The 19,512-nt window shown below is 35.2% G+C and overlaps 5 protein-coding genes and 1 long non-coding RNA gene across 7 annotated transcripts; 2 read left to right on the plus strand and 4 right to left on the minus strand.

Annotated features, from left to right (window-relative positions):
* The first annotated feature begins 1,106 nt into the window (after positions 1-1,106).
* LOC104702813 (transcription factor NAI1-like) lies at positions 1,107-3,138 on the plus strand. Its single transcript, XM_010418732.3, has 3 exons — positions 1,107-1,878; positions 2,251-2,664; positions 2,786-3,138. The coding sequence occupies exons 1-3, from the start codon at positions 1,384-1,386 to the stop codon at positions 2,852-2,854; spliced, it is 978 nt and encodes a 325-aa protein (XP_010417034.1). The 5' UTR covers positions 1,107-1,383; the 3' UTR covers positions 2,855-3,138.
* Positions 3,139-4,059: 921 nt separating this feature from the next.
* On the minus strand, positions 4,060-6,644 carry LOC104702815 (malate dehydrogenase 1, peroxisomal). The gene is made up of 9 exons (XM_087457272.1): positions 6,266-6,644; positions 5,962-6,177; positions 5,489-5,803; positions 5,279-5,368; positions 5,115-5,198; positions 5,000-5,035; positions 4,815-4,904; positions 4,620-4,714; positions 4,060-4,517 (listed from the first exon to the last, which is right to left on the minus strand). The coding sequence occupies exons 1-9, from the start codon at positions 6,329-6,331 to the stop codon at positions 4,445-4,447; spliced, it is 1,065 nt and encodes a 354-aa protein (XP_087313398.1). The 5' UTR covers positions 6,332-6,644; the 3' UTR covers positions 4,060-4,444.
* Positions 6,645-6,939: 295 nt separating this feature from the next.
* LOC147941815 (uncharacterized) lies at positions 6,940-7,977 on the minus strand. Of its 2 annotated transcripts, none has more exons than XR_015560670.1 (3): positions 7,815-7,977; positions 7,439-7,680; positions 6,940-7,324 (listed from the first exon to the last, which is right to left on the minus strand). It is a non-coding gene; the product is annotated as an uncharacterized LOC147941815 (long non-coding RNA). The 2 variants fall into 2 exon arrangements; XR_015560669.1 differs by having other exon boundaries at positions 6,940-7,352.
* Positions 7,978-9,134: 1,157 nt separating this feature from the next.
* On the plus strand, positions 9,135-10,264 carry LOC104702817 (uncharacterized). The gene has a single exon (XM_010418737.3). It carries the CDS (start codon positions 9,135-9,137, stop codon positions 10,137-10,139), a length of 1,005 nt encoding a protein of 334 aa, XP_010417039.1. The 3' UTR covers positions 10,140-10,264.
* Positions 10,221-13,019, minus strand: LOC104702816 (uncharacterized). Its single transcript, XM_010418735.3, has 2 exons — positions 12,717-13,019; positions 10,221-12,536 (listed from the first exon to the last, which is right to left on the minus strand). Exon 2 carries the CDS (start codon positions 12,520-12,522, stop codon positions 10,438-10,440), a length of 2,085 nt encoding a protein of 694 aa, XP_010417037.2. The 5' UTR covers positions 12,523-12,536; positions 12,717-13,019; the 3' UTR covers positions 10,221-10,437.
* A 2,387-nt stretch (positions 13,020-15,406) lies between these two features.
* LOC104702818 (homeobox-leucine zipper protein HAT9) lies at positions 15,407-16,833 on the minus strand. Its single transcript, XM_010418738.3, has 3 exons — positions 16,278-16,833; positions 16,101-16,180; positions 15,407-15,982 (listed from the first exon to the last, which is right to left on the minus strand). The coding sequence occupies exons 1-3, from the start codon at positions 16,683-16,685 to the stop codon at positions 15,646-15,648; spliced, it is 825 nt and encodes a 274-aa protein (XP_010417040.1). The 5' UTR covers positions 16,686-16,833; the 3' UTR covers positions 15,407-15,645.
* Between the last annotated feature and the right edge of the window lie 2,679 nt (positions 16,834-19,512).

Here is a 19,512-nt window from a genome sequence, read left to right on the forward strand (position 1 = left end):
CTTTGATGGTTTGCTGGTAATGGTGGTGATGGTGGCGGGAGCTTGGTAGCCGAAGGCGGGTGGTCGGAGGTGGTGGCTAAAGTTGGGTGGTCAAATGTGGTTGACCGGAGGTGGGTAGCCAGAAATGGTGGTGGATGGTGGCCAGAGTAGTGGGCAGTGGCCGGAGTGATAGACAATGGCTAGAATGGTAGGCGGTGGCCGGAGATGATACTGGCCAGTGATGGTAGAGAGTACTAGTGATAAGGTTGGTAGTGATAAAAATAAATTAGTCATTAATATATATAATATATAGTATTTTCATGATTAGAATGATTTGAAAATGAATTAACGATTTTTTTTGGTTATAGATTCAAATTCCTTTCTAATTATTCACCTACGATCGATTAATATTGCACAAACAACTACAATTTTCTTTGTGCCACACATAATCACCTACGATCTATCAATATTATGCACAAACAACTACAATTGTGTTAGGGTGGATGTAATTTTCGAGTATCCAACTCATAGATTTTCTAATAGATCGAAAATATGACAATATTTTGATTAACCACATAAAAGTAATTAGATAATTTTAAGCTTGAGAAAATTAATTCTTCACCTACATCAATATATATGACAGCTTCTCTTCAAAATAAAAATCACTAGACCATTACAATTTTGTGAAACATTACAATTTTAAGGTCAAATACCTTATCTACATTTGATCTAATGCGTCCACGTGATCGGCTGCTCCATTCTCTTACCTAAGTCAAAGACTCACACTCACACAGCTATATATCTCTATGAAGATCGATACATTTAATGTACGAAACATGATTTAATCTTTAGTTTAAGATCTTGGTAGCTTTCCAAGGTCAGATCTCAAATCTCCACCCATTAATTCTATTTTCAACCAAAACAATACCCACATTTAATTTTATCTTTCAGGACCTTATTTAACATTTGTTTTCCTTTTTCAGGACCTTAAACTTTACTACTAATAAAATATTAATGAAAAACCTACCAGATCAGTAACAATTAGTATAAGTTATTTTTCTCATAAAAAAAAAATTATAAATTCTTTTTCAACGCATATGCTTTCTCTTCTGGCCGATATTGTACCGCAAAATAATATTATATTTTTATAAGAACAAATCATAAAATTCCACTATAAAGAGTTCACTCGTCCACATTAACATAACAAAACAAAATCATATTTACTCCAAAACAAAAGAAGATTTAGGAAAGATTTGTACTATACTTCGCGTTAAACTTTCTCCTAAAGCTTGTTTCCTCTTTTGTTTCTTGTTCATTTTTATCTTTCAATATTTTTTGCTTTCTTGTTTTGGAAAAAAGAAAATTAAAGAAAAAAAAGAAACGTTTTTGTCATTCCACGAAGAAATGGAAGATTCAAGCTTTATGGATTTGATGATCGACACAGATGAGTATCTGATCGATGACTGGGAATCCGATTTCCCGATATGGGGGGAGACTAACACGAAACCCTGTTCGGAGTCCGGATCCGGAACCGAAACCGGGTTTGAGTTGGTACCAGAGAGACCCGCAAAACAAATGAAAACAACCAACAACAACATCAATACAATATCTTCTTCTCCATCGTCGTCTTCTTCTTCTTCTGGTTCGCGCACGTCCCAAGTGATCTCATTCGGGTCTCCTCACACTAATAAGACCAACCCGGTCGAGACATCTTTGAACTTCTCCAACAAAGTAAGCACGGATCAGAGAATGAGGTCCGAAAGAAAAGATTGTGTTAATAATGGAGGAAGAAGAGAACCACATCTATTAAAAGAACATGTTTTGGCTGAACGTAAACGTCGACAAAAGCTCAACGAGCGTTTGATTGCTCTCTCTGCTCTTCTCCCTGGCCTCAAAAAGGTCAACATCTTTTTCTCATCAAACTTTAATATTATTTGCGTTTGTTTGTATTATTTTTTTATTATATATATTCTTTTACAAATAAACCACCAAAAACGTAATTTGTTAATGGTATAAATGCAAACGCCAATGCCAAACATAAGAAAAATGTTTTATTTGCAGCAAAGATATTATATGAAGTTCTCAAATGTTTTTATTTGTCAAAGTGTTTTTTATCTTAAGAAAATTGTGTTTTAAAACTAAAGTTTATTTATTTATCTTTGTGGATCCCATTATTCATAAAGTCCGGATGGTGACACAATGTTCGGTAAGCATGACATTGCACAAGATTTTTATTAGCATTTTTTATCTGGTGCGTGTGTGTGTGTGTAGACGGACAAGGCAACAGTTCTTGAAGACGCGATCAAGCATTTGAAACAACTTCAAGAGCGGGTAAAGAAGCTTGAGGAAGAGCGAGTTGGGACCAAGAAAATGGATCAATTAGTTATATTGGTTAAGAGATCTCAAGTGTATTTAGACGATGATTCTTCATCTTATTCATCTACTTGCTCTGCTGCTTCTCCTCTGTCTTCTTCTTCAGACGAAGTTTCGATCTTGAAACAGACGATGCCTATGATCGAAGCGCGAGTTTCCGACAGAGATTTGCTGATTAGAGTTCATTGTGATAATAACAAAGGGTGTCTGATTAAAATCCTAAGTTCCTTGGAGAAGTTTCGTCTTGATGTAATCAATAGCTTCACTTTACCCTTTGGGCAGTCAACTCTCATTATCACTGTTCTCACTAAGGTATCTCTATCAATCTTATCAATATTTTAATTTTATCATATTTCATATTAATTTCATTAATGCATAAAATATATATCTATATATATATATATATATATAATTTTCTATTATATATATGCAGATGGACAGCAAATTCTCTCGACCTGTTGAGGAAGTGGTGAAGAACATAAGACTTGCATTAGCCGAATAGCATTTTTAAAAATGTTTGATGTGAATCTTAAAAAGTGGTTTTAAACGTGTGGATTTGGTCGCCAGTTTTGACCTATTCACTCGGGTTAGTTGTATAATGACTAATTGGATAATAAAACCAGCTTGATAGGCACGAAATATGGGATTTTGTCGTCTGTTGAGTGCAAAAGCTGGATAAGTATGTGTACCTAATCATGGCTGTATGATTGGTTTGCTATTTATATTTTTCCTCAGTATTATTGGTTTGTTTTAATAAATGCATGAAAGCCGAAGAGTTATTTATTATTTCTATTTTTAGTTATTTATTTTCATATTTAAGCTTAATCCTATAAATCTTTTCAATCGGGACTTTGTAGCCCTTGTGTAACTTTGCTGTAATAAAGATTGAGTATGAATTGGGTATTGTCCATTCAAAGATGAAAAAAAAATAGTGGTTATATTGGAGCAATAAAACTTTACCAACTGTTGTGGATAGCCATAGACACAATACATCATTCAAGACAATTTATTGCGGTGAGATAATTTTTCCACAATAATATGATAGATAAATAAAGATTGTTGATTGGAAATATTTTTCCATTTTGTATGACCTACACATAAAGTTACGTACAACCAATGTCTATAATGGAATTAAAAAAAGGAAGTGATTGTAGAGACTATTCCAACAAATTGTAATACCAAGCGACTCTAAGTTTAGATTCCCAAAAAAAGATGTATGGACGTCTAGAAGGACCACCCATTGGGGCTTGCATTGAAGATGTAGTCCAATTCAGCCACGATTGAGGTGAGTATTTGTGTGAATCGACGTCGTCACTTTTAAGGTGACTTATTGTTTTTGGTATCTTAAAGGTTCCAAAGCTATTTACATCTCCTTGAGTCAGAGAAACAAGAGTAGGTTAATGTTAATTTAGTCTTCTCCCGACATGGTTCAAATTAAAGATTCGTCACCTGAGGGTTAATTATTGGGTTATTGTTGGTTGTTGAGTCTTTCTAAGATTTATGTGAAACAAGTATCATTAAAATTATAGCAAGGTGTATTTGTTTGAATAGCGAAAGAAAAACATCGATAAGATTAGCAATATGTAAAGACGATATTTGGTTTTCAAGGTAGAACAGCAACGTACGGTAGATTTAACATGTTGGACCTCATCATTAAGCATGCATGTGAGAAGTATATATTGTCATGTAAAATTATTTGGAAGGGGATTGACAAAAAAAAAATATATATATATATATATATTTGGAAGGGTTTATACATGTATGCACTGCTGATGAATTCCACAAGTCAATTGTGGTTGGTGGCTAAATAGTCCACTAAACAGCTACACAAAGAAGATAACATTTTCTTATTTGCACGTATGGTAACACACTTCTCTATGAAAATAACGTATACCATCAATTATTGCTGCATCATTCAAAATAACCTAGAATAGGACTGGTTGGACGGAGCGATAAAACAATTCCAAGATTTTACCCTAAAGAACGGATAACAAGGAAACCCGCACGAGCTTTTATTGCGAGGTGTTGTTCTTATTCCAAAACTATTACTGTTCCAAAACCTTCACTTAAGTGTTTATTCCAATCAAGTATCTTATTTCTTCACAAAAGTAATACCTTTCTCAATACTTCCTGAGAGCTCTTTCTTTGCCATCTCTAATCCCATCCTGATCAATTGGCAAAAGCAAAGACGAAAAGCCGATATGAACATATGAACCGGTCGAAGTATATTTAAGAGATCAGGTCGACTAAAAAATTTCCACTTTTACCTCTCGTACTCGTTCAATGGTCCAAGACCATACACTTCATCGATCCCACATCGTCCCAGACGCACCTTTGATGCAAAGAAGGGAAGCTCAGTCACCTGCATGAGGAACAAAACAAAGTTTATATGCTCATGTTGTTAAGGCTTCATAGATTGTATAAATACAATATTATACGATTGATTTTCAGAAGGACAGTACATGAGATGCCACAAATGCGCACTCAACAATGTTTGCGTCCCCTCTTAGACCCCTAAGGCAAGCATCTGCAAACTTCACTGCTGCATAGGCCTGAATTTTTACATTCAATGTGTTTAGAGATTGAAATCTATATTAATTTCCAGGCTTTATCTGAAACTGCACATGGTAGTACAACGAAGACTTACCATGGATAGTGTTGCAGAACCTGCCCCAGCTTTAGCCTGCAAATTGATTTAAATGGTAAATGAACCATTTTGATTCGAAGTTAATAACAACAAAAGCTGAAAATTTGGCTTATACCTCAACAACTTCAGTGCCACCGTTTTGTATGCGGCCTGTGAGATATTCAATCTCTTTTTGAGTGAATGAGCAAGGCGGTTTCACCTGTAGCAGACATACCAGTGAGCATATAATATCAGCTTCGAACAAACAGGAAGATGGTTTCCACGTGAATCATCTCAAACCTGAGAAAGCAGCGGTAAGATAGTAACTCCTGCGTGCCCTCCAACAACCGGAACATCAACTTCACGAGGATCAAGACTCATTACTTCCGCCTGTTTTAAAACCAAAAACGGTAGCTGAGTTCCAATCGATAATGGCACACACCAATCTAAGCCCATGTCATTAACCAAACACACATTTGATTAGAACACAAACGAATTAGGAGTGCATACCACAAAAGTATTAGCTCGAACAACATCAAGCATAGTGACTCCCATGAGTTTCTTTGGATCAAAGGTTCCAGCTTTCTTAAAAACCTCAGCTGCGATTGGCACAGTGGAGTTCACAGGATTACTGATTATATTAACAACCGCTTTAGGACAACATTTGGCTATAGCTTCAGAGAGTGTCCTCACTATCCCAGCATTAATGTTAAACAGATCATCCCTCGTCATCCCTGGTTTCCTCGGAACACCAGCTGGTATAACCACTAAATCCATACCCGTAAGTGCTTCCTCTAACTGCGATTGCCCGAGAAATCCACGAACCTAAATCAAAACAGTTCCAAAAAAACATAATCTTGAGCTCAATTCTCTCTGTTCTACCATTATCTAACTACCAATCTCAATTCATAGCCTTCCAAAACATAACAATTTGGTCCATTAAACCATCATAACCCTTAAAAGGACAAAACTTTGGAACTTACAATGGCACTAGTATCCATGTGACTAATATCAGCAGTAACACCAGGAGCGTTAGCAACATCATAGAGATGAAGAACCGAAACCAAAGGATTCATCTTCATCAACATAGCAAGAGGTTGACCAATCCCTCCAGCAGCTCCAAGTATGGCCACTTTGAATCCGGGTGATCCACCTTTTGCACGACAACCCACCCGATTCACACCCGACCCGTCAACCATCTAAACACATAGTCATCAAAATCGGATCAAACCAACAAAAAGCTCAAAAATTTGGTTAAGAATAAAGAGAATTCAAGGAAATTTGAACCTGATCATCAAGATTAGGAGGATTGAGATGAGCAGAGATTCTCGCGATACGTTGGTTTGGATCCATAGCTGATTCAAAAATTGAGGTCTGATTATGCGATCAAGGAGACGAATGGGTAAAAGGGTATGTGTAGATTTATAGTATAGAGAGATAGTGATGGGAAGAAACGAAGTTTGATGAAGATGAAGACGAAGACGAAGATGGCGTCAAAATGGATCCATGTATTGGGAAGCGTGGCAAGAAAGAACTGAGCTTTATCTATTTTAGGAAGTGATTTTGAGACGGTACGAACTTTCCGGTACAATATTCCGGTACGAAACATCCGGTACAATTTAGTTATCTATCTTTAAGTTTGTTGTGTTATTGCTGGTAAGGTATAAATCATGTCCATTTGGTAACGACCTAACTTTTGACGGTAAATTTTTTTGGTTGTACACAACTACACATATTGACTATAGAAACTTTAGATGTATAGGATATTTTTGGTTCTAGCCCTCTTCTGTTGAGAAGGATCCGGTTCACTCTGGCTTGACTGTAAACTGAGCAACAGGATTTAAGACCATTCAAGGTAGAAGCCAAACATAAGTCCAAGCCAAGCCCAATGTGTTATTGCAAGCCCATGTATCTTAGGGTTTCCTTAGAAAGTGATATAAATAGGATTGTTATATGAGCAAGAGATGTAACCTTGAGAGTTGTACTGAGACAACTCTCTTTCATCACATTTATGAAATATTAATCTACAATCTCTTTGCATAATAAAGCTCAATGAGCTATTTGATATCTTTTCTATTTCATTAGCTTCAATAAATCCTTTCTTGGATTCTCTAACACAGAATCAGTTTCTCGGGGACAGTCTTTTTAGTTGGAGCCCCAGAAAGTTGATTCACCTCTTCGCTTCTGTCACGAGAGTCAAAAGCTTGAATCCTTCGGAGTGCCAAGGTCAGGGCAGCATCGACGTCACCAACTTGTATCCTACGGGGCGCGCTGGGCTGATCTCTAAGCTCGCAGAGAGTAGGCTTTTTTGTCATGATCCGCAATGGGGTGGAGGTTGAAAAAGAGCTGGAAATACGAGGTGCAACATGTATAGCTGTTCAGATAATCGAAATACTCGTTAAAACTACACATCTTTTTTTTTATAAAGATTGCGACTATAACGTCATCGTAAAAAGTTACCTCGGAGTGTGGAGGAATGAGCAGCGTCCTCGTCTTCGTCCTAGGGCCGGGTTGCTGTTGTTTTGGGAGAGCCGGTTGAGCTGGCGGATGTGCTGGAACAAGTCCAACCTCAAAGTCCAGAACGGGAGTGTTGAGAGCTTCGAGAATGAGAGAACGGGAAAACGTGTTCCAACGAACTTGCTTGTTGCAAAGTCTAAGCACCAAATTCTGGATCGCTGGTGTTAGATGGAATTTCCTGGAATCTGCACAACGAGATCAGCAGGGTGTTAGTTGGCTGAGATAAACCAATCGAGCTGACAAGATTAAAATTGCAAAAAACAAAATTTTGATAAATAAAAAGGAAACTAAATAAGATGTCATAGTAGGTCGTTCTTACCAACGTAAATGGCCCACGGAGTCGGGAACCAGGAGAAGTTGCATTGACCCACTAAGAGCTTTTCCAATGGGGGCTTCTCAAACCATTTCCTATAATTATATGATAAGAAAAATAGTAAAAGAAGGAGAAAAGGAGAAAATCGTTGCTTATTGAATCAATCTAGGAAACGTTGCTTGCCACTTGTCAATACGTATTTATTATTTAAAATTTAATTAATAATTTATTTATTATAAAATGATCAAATAATAATCTATCATCCTCTCCCACCGTTGGAGAAGCTCTGAAGCATTAGGGTAAAAAATGTTCGAATGGAGATTACACAAGGAAGAAAAGAGGTTGCAGTGGAGACAAAGGTCTAAATAGGTTGGAGGATAGCCGTTACAATAATGAGGGGTTATGAGCTCAAACTACTAGAGTTTGATCGTAGTAAATGCGTTGGATCTTCTTGTTGGATGGGAGATGAAAAACAATGCTTGTAAAAACTGGATAGTAACCATCAAGGAATCAAGTTTATCCATGGGTAAAATGTGGTAACGGCTCGATTGGCCCGACCTATAGTACAGGCGGGCTAAGCCCAGGCTTAGGGCCATATTTTTTTTGAGTTTGTTAAAGGCCATGTAATGTATTAGATTTTATAAACATTACTCTAAAAAATCAAAAATACTTTTAACAATAATATGATTTAACTAAAATAATGTTTTTAAGACCACATATTTTTTAAAATTTTTTTGTTGTATACACATTTTTTTTATTGCTAGTTTTTCTGTCATTTGATTAAAAAAAATTAATTAGACTTCTAACTTTTTAAGAAAATATATATTACATTATTACAACAATTATAAAAAGGTCCATAAATTTTTTTTTGGCTTCAAGCCACTAACCGGCCCTGGCTCTCAAAGAAAATACCAAGTATGCTTAAAATGGTCGACTTAATTGTTTGACAAATATTTTATAAAAGGATGTCATTAATCTATTGATTAAGTTCAAGATTTTCAAAATCTAGTCATTTAAGTTCTTCCTTAATTGTTACATTTTATTAGGATTGCTTTCCAAATATCCAACTTTCATTTTTTTTTTTAAAGAGAAAAAGATTTAGACTACATCAATGAGTTGAAAAAGTTACTTTAGTAAAAGTCTAAAAACCTAATAAACATAGTCTACACGTTTTTAATTTCCTTTTATTGCATTTCAACGTCTTAGTAAGTAACTTTCTAAAATCGTTTCATATAATTTCCAAAATCATTCATATGAAGAAAGATTTAGAGATTTGGTTCTCCTCTATACATATATGTATAATTAGCAAATAATCTCTTTTGACTAATGAAAGGTTTTAAAGCTAAAGAAAGAAAAAAAAAAACAGAAATGAATCATCGTCTTGCCGGGATAATAAGGCCGCTTGGCCACATTACCACAGATCGAATTCGATCCTCCTCCGTTGAGCCACCGTTTCCGGTTTACTACAAAACCATAATCAACCATTTGCAATCTCTAACCGGTATCCACGTTTCACCTGGGCTTACCAATCAAGAGATCTCAGCCGTTGAATCTTCTCTTGGTTTCTCCTTCCCTGTTGATCTCCGTTCGATTCTTCAAACCGGTCTTCCGGTTGGTACTAATTTCCCCAATTGGAGAACCGGATCAAACCGCAATCGTCTCCTTCTCCCTCTTCTTCGTCTCTCCAAAATCGTCGCCGGAAACGGATTCTGGGTCGACTCTTGGGGGATCCGACCCGGAAACGACGCTGAGGCCTTATCCCTCGTGAAGAAATTGGTTGAGATCGCTCCGGTTCTCGTCCCCATCTACGGCGATTTCTATGTACCTTCGACGACGCCAAATTTGGCGGGAAATCCAGTTTTTCAAGTTGACGGAGACGGGGTCAGATTTCTGAGTTGCGACGTCGCTGAATTCCTCAATGGACTCGGTCGATCGGAAATGCCTACGGTGGATAGAAGAATACGACGGAGGAGAGTGGAGTTCTGGAGTGACGCGGCGGAGAAAGGGAGATCGTTGGATGTGGTGGCGCGTGATAACACGCGCGGGTGGTGGAGCGCGTCGGGCTGCGAGCGGTTGAGGGCGTGTTTGGACGACGCGTTTTGGAAGCTGAGGGAAGGAGGATGGACGGAAGATGAGGTCCGCGATATGATGAACGGTGTAGATCGAGACACGTGTGCTCAGCAGCAAACGCTGTCGCGAGATGTGGAGTACGCGTTTGGCGGTGATAGGATGGACGGAAGAGATGAAGACACGTGTACGGAGGATGATGATGATCATGGGAAACGCGGACAAGTAACGACGTTGAGGCATCTGCTGCTTTATGACCGTTAGATCAGCTAGCAATGATGTTTGCGCCTTACGCATTAGGGTTATGTAAATTGGTCGAGTATATGATTTCATAAGAGATAGGAGTAGGACAATGAAGTTTCAAGAATTTGTTTAAAGACAAAAACAAATGTGTTCGGTACCAAAAAAGAGAGCTAGAACATATGCTCTTGGGAATGACTTAACCTGTAAATATGTTAAAGAAAAAGATTACAACAAATTACATGACACAAATTCAATTCGTAAGACTCTCTCTACTAAAACAACATCAAATGAGGGTATATTTTGATCAACCAGATGAGATTTACTCAGCCGCAGCACTCTCATTGTTCCCTCCATTGCCAGAATCCGGCAAAGTTTCAAGATCAGTTCTAACATCTTTTACTTCTTGAGGAAGATTAGTCTCTGAAGAAGAATCAGAATGTTCTTCTTGAGTTACCTCTGTCTCACCACCATTCTTGTTGCTTTCTTCTTTCTCTGAAGTTTCCTCTGGTTGCTTTTGTTCAGTATCTGAGTTGCTACTTTCTTTGCTAGATTCACTTGTGTCTTCGTCAGTCTTCTTCTCGTTTTCCTCTACCTGTTCCTTCTTCTCACTCTCACTACTTTCATTTTCCTGTGAGTTGTTGGACGATGACTCATCTTTCTCTTTTGGCTCGGTTTCTTTGTCTTTAGTTTCCTCTTGGGACACAGACTCTTCTTTCTCCTTCGTCTCAGTTTCATTGTCTTTAGTTTCCTCTTCTTTCTCAATCTTCTCGTTTTCTTTGTCTTTAGTTTCCTCTTGAGAAGAAGACTCTTCGTTCTCCTTTGTCTCGGTTTCCTTTCCTTCGGCTTTCTCTTGGGAAGAAGACTCTTCGTTCTCCTTTGTCTCGGTTTCCTTTCCTTCGGCTTTCTCTTGGGAAGAAGACTCTTCTTTCTCCTTTGCCTCGCTTTCTTTATCTTTAGTTTCCTCATGCGACGAAGACTCTTCGTTCTCCTTTGGCTTCGTTTCCTTTTCTTCGGTTTTCTCTTGGGACAAAGACTCTTCATTCTCTTTTGTCTCGGGTTCTTTGTCTTTAGTGTCCCCTTGCGACGAAGTCTCTTCTTTCTCCTTTGTCTCACTTTCTTTGTCTTTACTTTCCTCTTGAGACGATGATTCTTCCTTCTCCTTTGTCTCACTTTCCTTGTCCTTACTTTCCTCTTGGGACGACACTTCAGACGATTCTACCTTCTCTTTCTCATCTTCTTCTTTCCTACTCTCTTGAGAACTTCCATCTCCAGAACCGGCCTTTGATTTCGCGGTCTCAGAAGACTCACCATTAGAATCATTGAACTCCTTCTCCAACAACTCATTCTTCTCCATAGATTCACCTTCAGATTTTATGCCCGCCGAGGAATCTGATTCCTTACCTCCTGAGGATGAACCAGCCTTCTCATCACTACTGCTTTCCCCATTATCAGTTGTGTTCGGCAAAACACTCTTGATAACAGAATCATCAACTCCTTCAGTCTTTAAACCCGACTGATCATCCACTTTCTCACTATTCTCAGCTTCATTAGTCTTTTCCTCGGACTCATGGACTACCTCACTAGAAGCATCATCTCCCTTGTAATTGTTCTCTCTTGCTTCTTCATTACTCGTCTTCTCATCAGTCACCTCCTCTGTACCACTCTTCTCTTTACTCTCCTCGCTCTCTTCCGTACCACCGCCATTTTCTTTCTTCTCCTCGACCTCACTCTCTTCATTACCACTCTTCTCTTTACTCTCCTCGCTCTTTTCCGTACCACCGCCATCGTCTTTCTTCTCTTCAACCTCACTCTCGTCATTACCACTCTTCTCTTTACTCTCCTCGCCCTCCTCTGTACCTCCATTGTCTTTCTTCTCCTCAGCCTCACTCTCTTCTGTACCACTCTTCTCATGATCTCCCTTCCCTTCCATCTCACTCTCTTCAGTACTACTACCACCATCATCATCTTTCTTCTCTTCAGCTGCACCCTCTTCTGTCTCACCATTATCATCTCCCTTCTCAACAGCCTCGCTTTCTTCCGTACCAGTACCACCACCATCATCTTTCTTCTCCTCAAACTCTCTTTCTTCACTTTCCTTGTCCTGAACCTCTTCACCTCCCTCTACAACCTCATTCTCCTTATCAACAACATTCCTACCTCCTCCTGCATCCTCAGCTTCATCTTCCTCGACACGAGGGTTGAGATCTTTCCTACCAAGCTTAACAACTTTATCATCCCCAACAACAATCTTTGCACTCTCCTCAAACTGAGCTTTCTTCTCATGAGAATGCTTCACTTGATAAAGCAACCATATGCCAACACTAAGTAACAGAGTCAATTGAATACAATGCTTCACCTTAAAACCTTTTGATCTCTGTCTACTTCTCGGTGAAGATCTAAACATACTTGCTCCAAAACCTATCATCCCAAAGAATCAAATTTCAAATCCCAAATCTCAGATCTCTCATAAACCAAAATCAATCTAAACATAATATTAAATGCATAATGATTAGAACAGATCTAAGCACAAAAAGTTTCAATTTTGATCAATCACAAAAACAAAAGTGTATATTTTTTTAAAAAAAATTAAAACTTTACCTTGATCAAGAGAGCAGCTTGAGCTTTCTGGGGAAATAAGAAAGATGAACAACTTTTGAAAAAAATTGGGATCTGGAGAATGAGAGAGAGAGAGAGAGAGAGAGAGAGAGAGAGAGAGAGAGAGAGAGAGAGTAGTGTTCCTGTTAAACTGCCATTAAAATCGTGCGTCCCTTCAATTGGAATCAAAGCAAATTGCAGAGAAAAAAAAAATATTTAATTTAGAGAGAGCTTTTAACACTTTTGGAAGATGCCATGTGAATCTGCTTTAACGCCGTCGTTTTTGTTCTCAATCAAAACACCGACAGATTGTAACGACGTCGTATTTACTTCTGTACGGATGGTCTTGTGGGCTTATCAGAATAACTAGGTCAACTATAGACCCATCAATCGTTTTTGTTCAATAACTTATGATGGACCGACCTATCAAATGCTTTTACCAAAATCTTTAATATTTTCATTTATTATTAGTTTTGAACCCACAAAAATAAAATTAGTACAATAAGATTGTATTGTTATTCAAAAACTTAAATTAAAATGATTTATTTCAGTTCGTGTGTTATGCAAAAACAGTTCATGACAACAGTGTTACGTCGATCGGCATCCTCCTAACATTGGACTCAGGATGTTACAAATATAGTCAACGATAAAAACAAAAATAAAGATACCTAATGAGCATTTCCATGATTTATTAAGATTATTTGTTGAAAAAATATCATTTGATGAAAAAATTATGTCGTATGATGTATTTTCGTTTTACAATTAATTTTAAACAAAAATAATATGATACTCCATCTCTAAAATACATTTATTGTTTATGTTTAAAATAAGATAATTGAGTTGAATTTTAGTCTTAACAAATACACAGTGAAAATAGATAAATGGATTAGAGTAAAAAACTCATCTCTAAAATGGAAAACTCCATTTTTTAGTAACAAAAAATAAAAATAAGTAATGGATATTGGAAATGTTTAGGATGTTTGTAACTAGCAACCGTGTATGACTTTGAGACAAAAAGGGGTTGAAAACGTTTGGGGTGTTTGCACAATCACAATGTAATCGTGTCTAAACTCTCTACTAAAAAAGTCCATGTCTTTAGGACATTATATTCCTAATCATCATCAATCGCTAGGGCCGACATTCGAGTTTCATGTGCGTAGCGGCCGTAGTGAAATTGAAAAGAATCATCAATTTAATCATGTATGTGAATATGTGATAAATGTGGATACTATATGAAAGGGCATATAATTCAATATATCTTCATAAACTTGGTAGCGTGAGAAAAATTAGAAGAGAAGATCACGTGAAGCATGCCCCACCTTACCCCCCCCCCCCCCCCCCCCCCCCCCCCATATTAAGATATTTCATTTGAATAACTTGAAACATATAATTTATATTATTATTATTTTTTTAACTTAAAGCATAACGAAAGAAAACTATTCTTTAGTATTCCTTTGGTTCATAGCTAGTTTCTGGACTTTTATATTAGCCGACAGAGTTTAAATACAATGACCAATATATTTCTCATATTTTCTCCTTTTAAAAACGTATTAAATCTGTTATACTAAACAGATAAATTGTTTTCTGAAAGGTCTATATATTGAGTACACGCGATAAAAAATATTAGAAAGGTTATTATTGTTTTCCGAAAGGTCTAGTATTCTTATTGTTTGTGTGATCTTAAGTGATGCATCAATACACGTGAGCTAACCTCCAAACTCCACACCCTTTTTCTCTCTCGCTTAAAATCCTTCACACCCATGCAATGATTTCAATTTTTTTTTTTTTTTTTGAATATTTTCTCTTTGGAGAATCCATAAATATAACACTTGATTAAAAGAAGAGAAATGCATTCCCTTTTAATGCATTCCCTTTTTAATATGATTCCGCAACTCAATTTTGGATTTTACTCAAGAGAAAAAAAAAAAAAAAAGTTGGGCCTACTAAAATTATATATACCCTTTTCACAAGTTGTGGCTTTCCCATCTGTTTAATATTCCTATATAACTTTTATTTATTGGTGAGAAAACATAATCTCTCCATCAATTTTCTTTCCGTTTTTGGATTCAAGAATTCAAAAACAAATCAAGTTGATAAATGATACCAATGCCTTGTTTGGATGAATGATGAATCTAACTTATAAAAATTTGTTTGTTATGATAAAGTCTTAATTATCAGAAATTTTGACATGATATAATATAATATTCTTTCTCTTTGTAGAAATAATCCAATGAACATTAATATACAAGCTTGAAAGGTCATTACAATATAGTACAGGAAAGATCAAACGAAATATGTATTAGTTTTTTAATGTGATGTTAAATATGACCTACCATTATATTAGATAGATGTCGTATTTTAGCGTAGAAAGTTTTATTTTTTAGACTGAGATTTGTAATTTAATATACTTGTAGCTTATCACACATATTTGTCCGATTTAATGTTGATATGATACGTTACAAATTTTTTTTTTCTTTTTCTTATGATCAATACATGCCGCCCCATAAGATCTAATCACATAGCTTAAAAGTAATAATCGGCTGATTTAGTATGCATGAACAAATCTCACGTGTAGTTGTCCAAAAAAAAAGGAAAAATTATCACGTATATTTATACATTGTTATATAATTTTTTTTTTAAATTACAAACATGATTTACTGTACTAAAAATTGAAGGTGAGAAAATAAGATGGATTAGTGAAAACTATTTGTCACCTTTTTTTACAAATAAAATAATAATTACAAACTATTCTTTTTCCCAAACCAACAATCCCACTGAAAAACAAAGTGGGAATTGTAGAAGAGACCATCTATACCCATCTTACCCTTTCTAACATAGTTATTGTGTTCTTACTTTTTCCTACTAGTTAAAATGCCACCAAAAAAAAAATATATATATATATATATATCATAAAAAAACGAGTTCCTTTTATTCAACAAGCTGCAGATGGATTGGTATAAGGGTTGAAGAAGTGAGGCTTTGAAGAGATGGAGAAAGCTCCTTTCGCCCTATCTCCATCGACGACCACCGTTGTGGCCATACTACCTCCACTTCCTCCTCCGTTACGGCCGCCACCAGCGCCGATTCTCTCACAGGAAGAACACATCGTTAGAGTCGATGCAGGCATGTGCATGTAAACCGGCTGATTAGACAATTTTAGGGTTTTGAGTTCTTGAATCTCTTTCCGAAGTCTCATGTTCTCATCTGTTAATGTTTCACAACACTTCTTCAAAACCTCGCAATCTACTTCTGTTTGCTTCAGCTTTGTTCTGCTCTCATTAAATAAAACAAACATATTACTAAATAAAACAATTTCACGTAGAAAAAATATCTGACTATATTCAAGAGACATGAAAAAATGAATATTGTGATAATTAATATATATACCTGGCTCTTCTATTTTGAAACCATACTTCAACTTGTCTAGGCCTTAGATTCAGCTCTCTTGCCAGAACTTGCTTTTGCTTCTGTAAATAAAATAAAATAATAAAGAGTCATGTTAGATAAGGATTATCAAAAGTGATTAGTAATTTAAAATAATTAGGATTAAGGTTATATAATTACGGGATTAAGGGTGCTATGGTGCTTGAAGCTTTCCTCAAGAAGATCAGATTGTTCTTTCGTAAGCCTAAGTTTTTTTCTAGCACTAACACCTTCATCTTCACGATAATCACTTACAACCCTCTCGGTAGTCTCCTCCTCCTCCGGTGACTCTTCCCCACTGTATCTCTCTCTCTTCACCACCCTCCCGCTTGAAAAAGAAGAGACTCCGCTGAGAGATGACGTCTGACGGCAAAGCTGGTCAGCTCCGGCGACCACCGTCAACAAGGGATCGCCGGAGAGGCTTAGAGTCAACGAGGGCTCGAGCTTGTAACCGGTAGATCGCTTGATGGCATTATTGTAATTATTTGGAGTTGGTGAGAGACCTAATCCAAGAACAAGACCTGAGTTGCATGAATCATCAAAACTCATCTGAGTAAAAATGAAAAAATATGACTTTGTAAATTTTATCTATCTTTGGGATTTCGAGAGGAAAAAGAAATGAGTTCTTCTTTTTTTTTTGGTTTGATGAAGTTTAGAGGATAATGGGAGGAGATGAAGCCAAGGGGGGCTTCTTAATAAGAAGGGAAGAAAAGTATTTTTATTTTTATTTGAAAGTTTAAATAAAAATGATAGGTGGGTGATGGCTAATAATTTAATTATTAATCAATGGAATGATTTTTTTTTTTGGTGTAATGGAATGATTTATTTATTTCAAAATAATGATTTTATTTTCTTGGTAATTTTTTCTATGGGGTAAAAAAGGATAATGTCGATGGCACAATTCTCTCTACTTTTTTTTTTAGTTTTCTCACTTGTAAAGGTTGACCAAATGAGCATCCCACTTGCTACTATTCTCCCCACTAAGAGAAAATTTCCCAAAAATAATTAATATTTTATATTTGGTGAATAAAATTATCATATCATGTCTGCACAAAAAAAAAAGAATTATCATATCATATCATGAATATCAACTTAATATTATAATTTAAAACTTTCGTTCATTTTTATCTACTAAGGTTGTGAATGGTAACACAAAATTAGTGTATTTTATTTTGTATTTTTGAAATCCGCACACATCTTACCATTCAACACTTTTTCATACTTCAAAAAAAAAAAAAAAAAGCAAACTGCGGTTTTCAAAAGAAGAAGAAAAAAGGCATGGACCGCTTTTTTATTGGCTTCAGCTTCTTACCCTGTGGTCCAACAAAAAAACGCACTTGTCAATAACCATTTGATTATTTTTATTTTTTTATTATTATAAATCATTATGTATATGTTCTTTTACAAGTCTATATATACACATTTTGTCTCACTCTCTTTTCTACTTTCCTCTTCTCTCACTTTTTTTTTTTAACATTTTTTTTTTAAACATTTTTCTCTTTTTTTTTCTATAAGACAAAATTTATTGTACATCATCATTAAAATTCATAATTAAATGAAAATGTTTCTTCAATAAAACAAAACAAAAATATATATACATACTAATTATTAATATATTTTCTAACATTTTTATTAATGATACTCTACATCTGTTTTATTTTACCATTCACATTTTTAATTATGAACTATAATATTATTTTACCAATCAAATTTTAATTTTAAATAAGTTTTAGTATTTAAAATTCAGAAATTAAAACTTTGTTTGTTAATAGAAATAAAAATATATAATTATATTAGCTATTAATAAAATAATATGAAATCTGCACCACAAATTATTTTTCACCAATCAAACATTATTTTGTACCGCTTATTTTGGAATAACCTCACTTGTCCCGCAAATATATTTGTCCCGCATGTACCGTAGTTGAATCGTACCGCACTATCAAATTTTTTGTCCCGCACTACTAAATCTGCGGTTACCATTCAGACCCTAAGTGTGTGCGTGTATATAATAAATATCTATGTGGTTATGCATTGTTCTTTTGTTATTGTACAACTCTAACAAAAAGTGACTAGATATTAATTACTTCTTTCGTTTCATGTTTAGTGTCATTTTATATTTAAAATTTTGTTTCAAAACAAATATTTTCTTTTCTATTTTTAATGTAAATGTTTGATATGAGTTCTAGTTTTTTCCCCTCTTATTTAGTTATTTTAATGTATTTAAATTTATGTATAGTATATTAATAACAGATAAAACAAAAAAAATAATTGCTTTCTTAATATGTAAAAAAAACTTTAAACGGCATTTATAATGAAACATATGGAATAATATGAATGTGAATACGGATACTTGGGGGGAAAGAAATGATTCTATATCTCATCTCCTTCATAGATAAGTTTAATTTCATTGCAACGATTTCAATTCTCTATGATATATATCATAATCCTCATAGATTAATCATATAAAAATTAGAATATCATAAAGTGAGATAAAATAAATGTCCTGGGCAAAATCTATAATTGTATATTAGAATTTATAACTACTAATAGTAATAAGAAAGTGATTAAGCCTTTAAATAACGGACAACAAGTCAGTTTACCCACTAATTTTCAGCCTCTTTTTCTTAACATAGAAACACATTGGCCCTTGGTGTCCAATTCATTTATTTAGTTAGATATTATATATTTTAGTTAAGTGCTTCTGATTTGATACATATGGATAGTGATCCCCACCATCTTGTTTAGGTTTGGTTTTCTTGATCTCTTTCAACAATTAATTTAGTAACTTTTGGAAAGAGTTAGGCATATACTTTATTTCCACAAAAGTGTTTAAACAAGCTAGGTGATTCATTACTATACCAATTATTTGTTATATCCTGAAGTACAATGTATTTTTCGGAATTCCATATTACATCTTATCACATTCCCGCATTCTCAATAAAATCGATGTAACAAATGTAACATACAAGAGAAACAAAAAAATGTCAGTCGTATTTCGAAACCAACATGTACGGAATAATAATTGTAAACTTGTAATATATTATGCAGGTCAACTTTTTCTTTCTAAATTATGATAAAATAAGAACAAAGAGATTATTTATAAGTGTTGCAAATGTTATTTGATTTAGCACGGTCTTAAAAACCAAACGATTATATTTTAAAACATTCATTACATCACAAATTAAGACTCGGTCAAGCTATAAGGCTAATATAACTAGTTACATTACCGAATTTAAATCCGAGATTCCAATTAGTTCACACAATGTGTGGTCCAATTAGTTTAAAAAAAAAAAGGAAAAAAAAGACACACACACACACACAAGAGGGTGCTCACCTTTTAAAATCACTTTTTGTTTGGTTTTCTGACGTAACA

Source organism: Camelina sativa, chromosome 7 (assembly GCF_030686135.1).
Source record: "Camelina sativa cultivar CO46 ecotype springtype chromosome 7, ASM3068613v1".
Classification (NCBI taxonomy): domain Eukaryota; kingdom Viridiplantae; phylum Streptophyta; class Magnoliopsida; order Brassicales; family Brassicaceae; genus Camelina; species Camelina sativa.

What these genes read in the sequence shown, in the direction of transcription:
- LOC104702813 (XM_010418732.3), top strand. Translation starts at nt 1,384, where the DNA reads ATGGAAGATTCAAGCTTTATGGATTTGATGATCGACACAGATGAGTAT. An exon ending in TTCTCCCTGGCCTCAAAAAG is followed by an intron (nt 1,879 to 2,250) that starts GTCAACATCTTT and finishes GTGTGTGTGTAG; the next exon opens with ACGGACAAGGCAACAGTTCT. An exon ending in TTATCACTGTTCTCACTAAG is followed by an intron (nt 2,665 to 2,785) that starts GTATCTCTATCA and finishes ATATATATGCAG; the next exon opens with ATGGACAGCAAATTCTCTCG.
- LOC104702815 (XM_087457272.1), bottom strand. Translation starts at nt 6,331, where the DNA reads ATGGATCCAAACCAACGTATCGCGAGAATCTCTGCTCATCTCAATCCT. An exon ending in ACATGGATACTAGTGCCATT is followed by an intron (nt 5,804 to 5,961) that starts GTAAGTTCCAAA and finishes GTTTTGATTTAG; the next exon opens with GTTCGTGGATTTCTCGGGCA. An exon ending in CCATTGAACGAGTACGAGAG is followed by an intron (nt 4,518 to 4,619) that starts GTAAAAGTGGAA and finishes CCAATTGATCAG; the next exon opens with GATGGGATTAGAGATGGCAA.
- LOC104702817 (XM_010418737.3), top strand. Translation starts at nt 9,135, where the DNA reads ATGAAAGGTTTTAAAGCTAAAGAAAGAAAAAAAAAAACAGAAATGAAT.
- LOC104702816 (XM_010418735.3), bottom strand. Translation starts at nt 12,522, where the DNA reads ATGTTTAGATCTTCACCGAGAAGTAGACAGAGATCAAAAGGTTTTAAG.
- LOC104702818 (XM_010418738.3), bottom strand. Translation starts at nt 16,685, where the DNA reads ATGAGTTTTGATGATTCATGCAACTCAGGTCTTGTTCTTGGATTAGGT. An exon ending in ACCATAGCACCCTTAATCCC is followed by an intron (nt 16,181 to 16,277) that starts GTAATTATATAA and finishes TTTTATTTACAG; the next exon opens with AAGCAAAAGCAAGTTCTGGC. An exon ending in TTTCAAAATAGAAGAGCCAG is followed by an intron (nt 15,983 to 16,100) that starts GTATATATATTA and finishes TAATGAGAGCAG; the next exon opens with AACAAAGCTGAAGCAAACAG.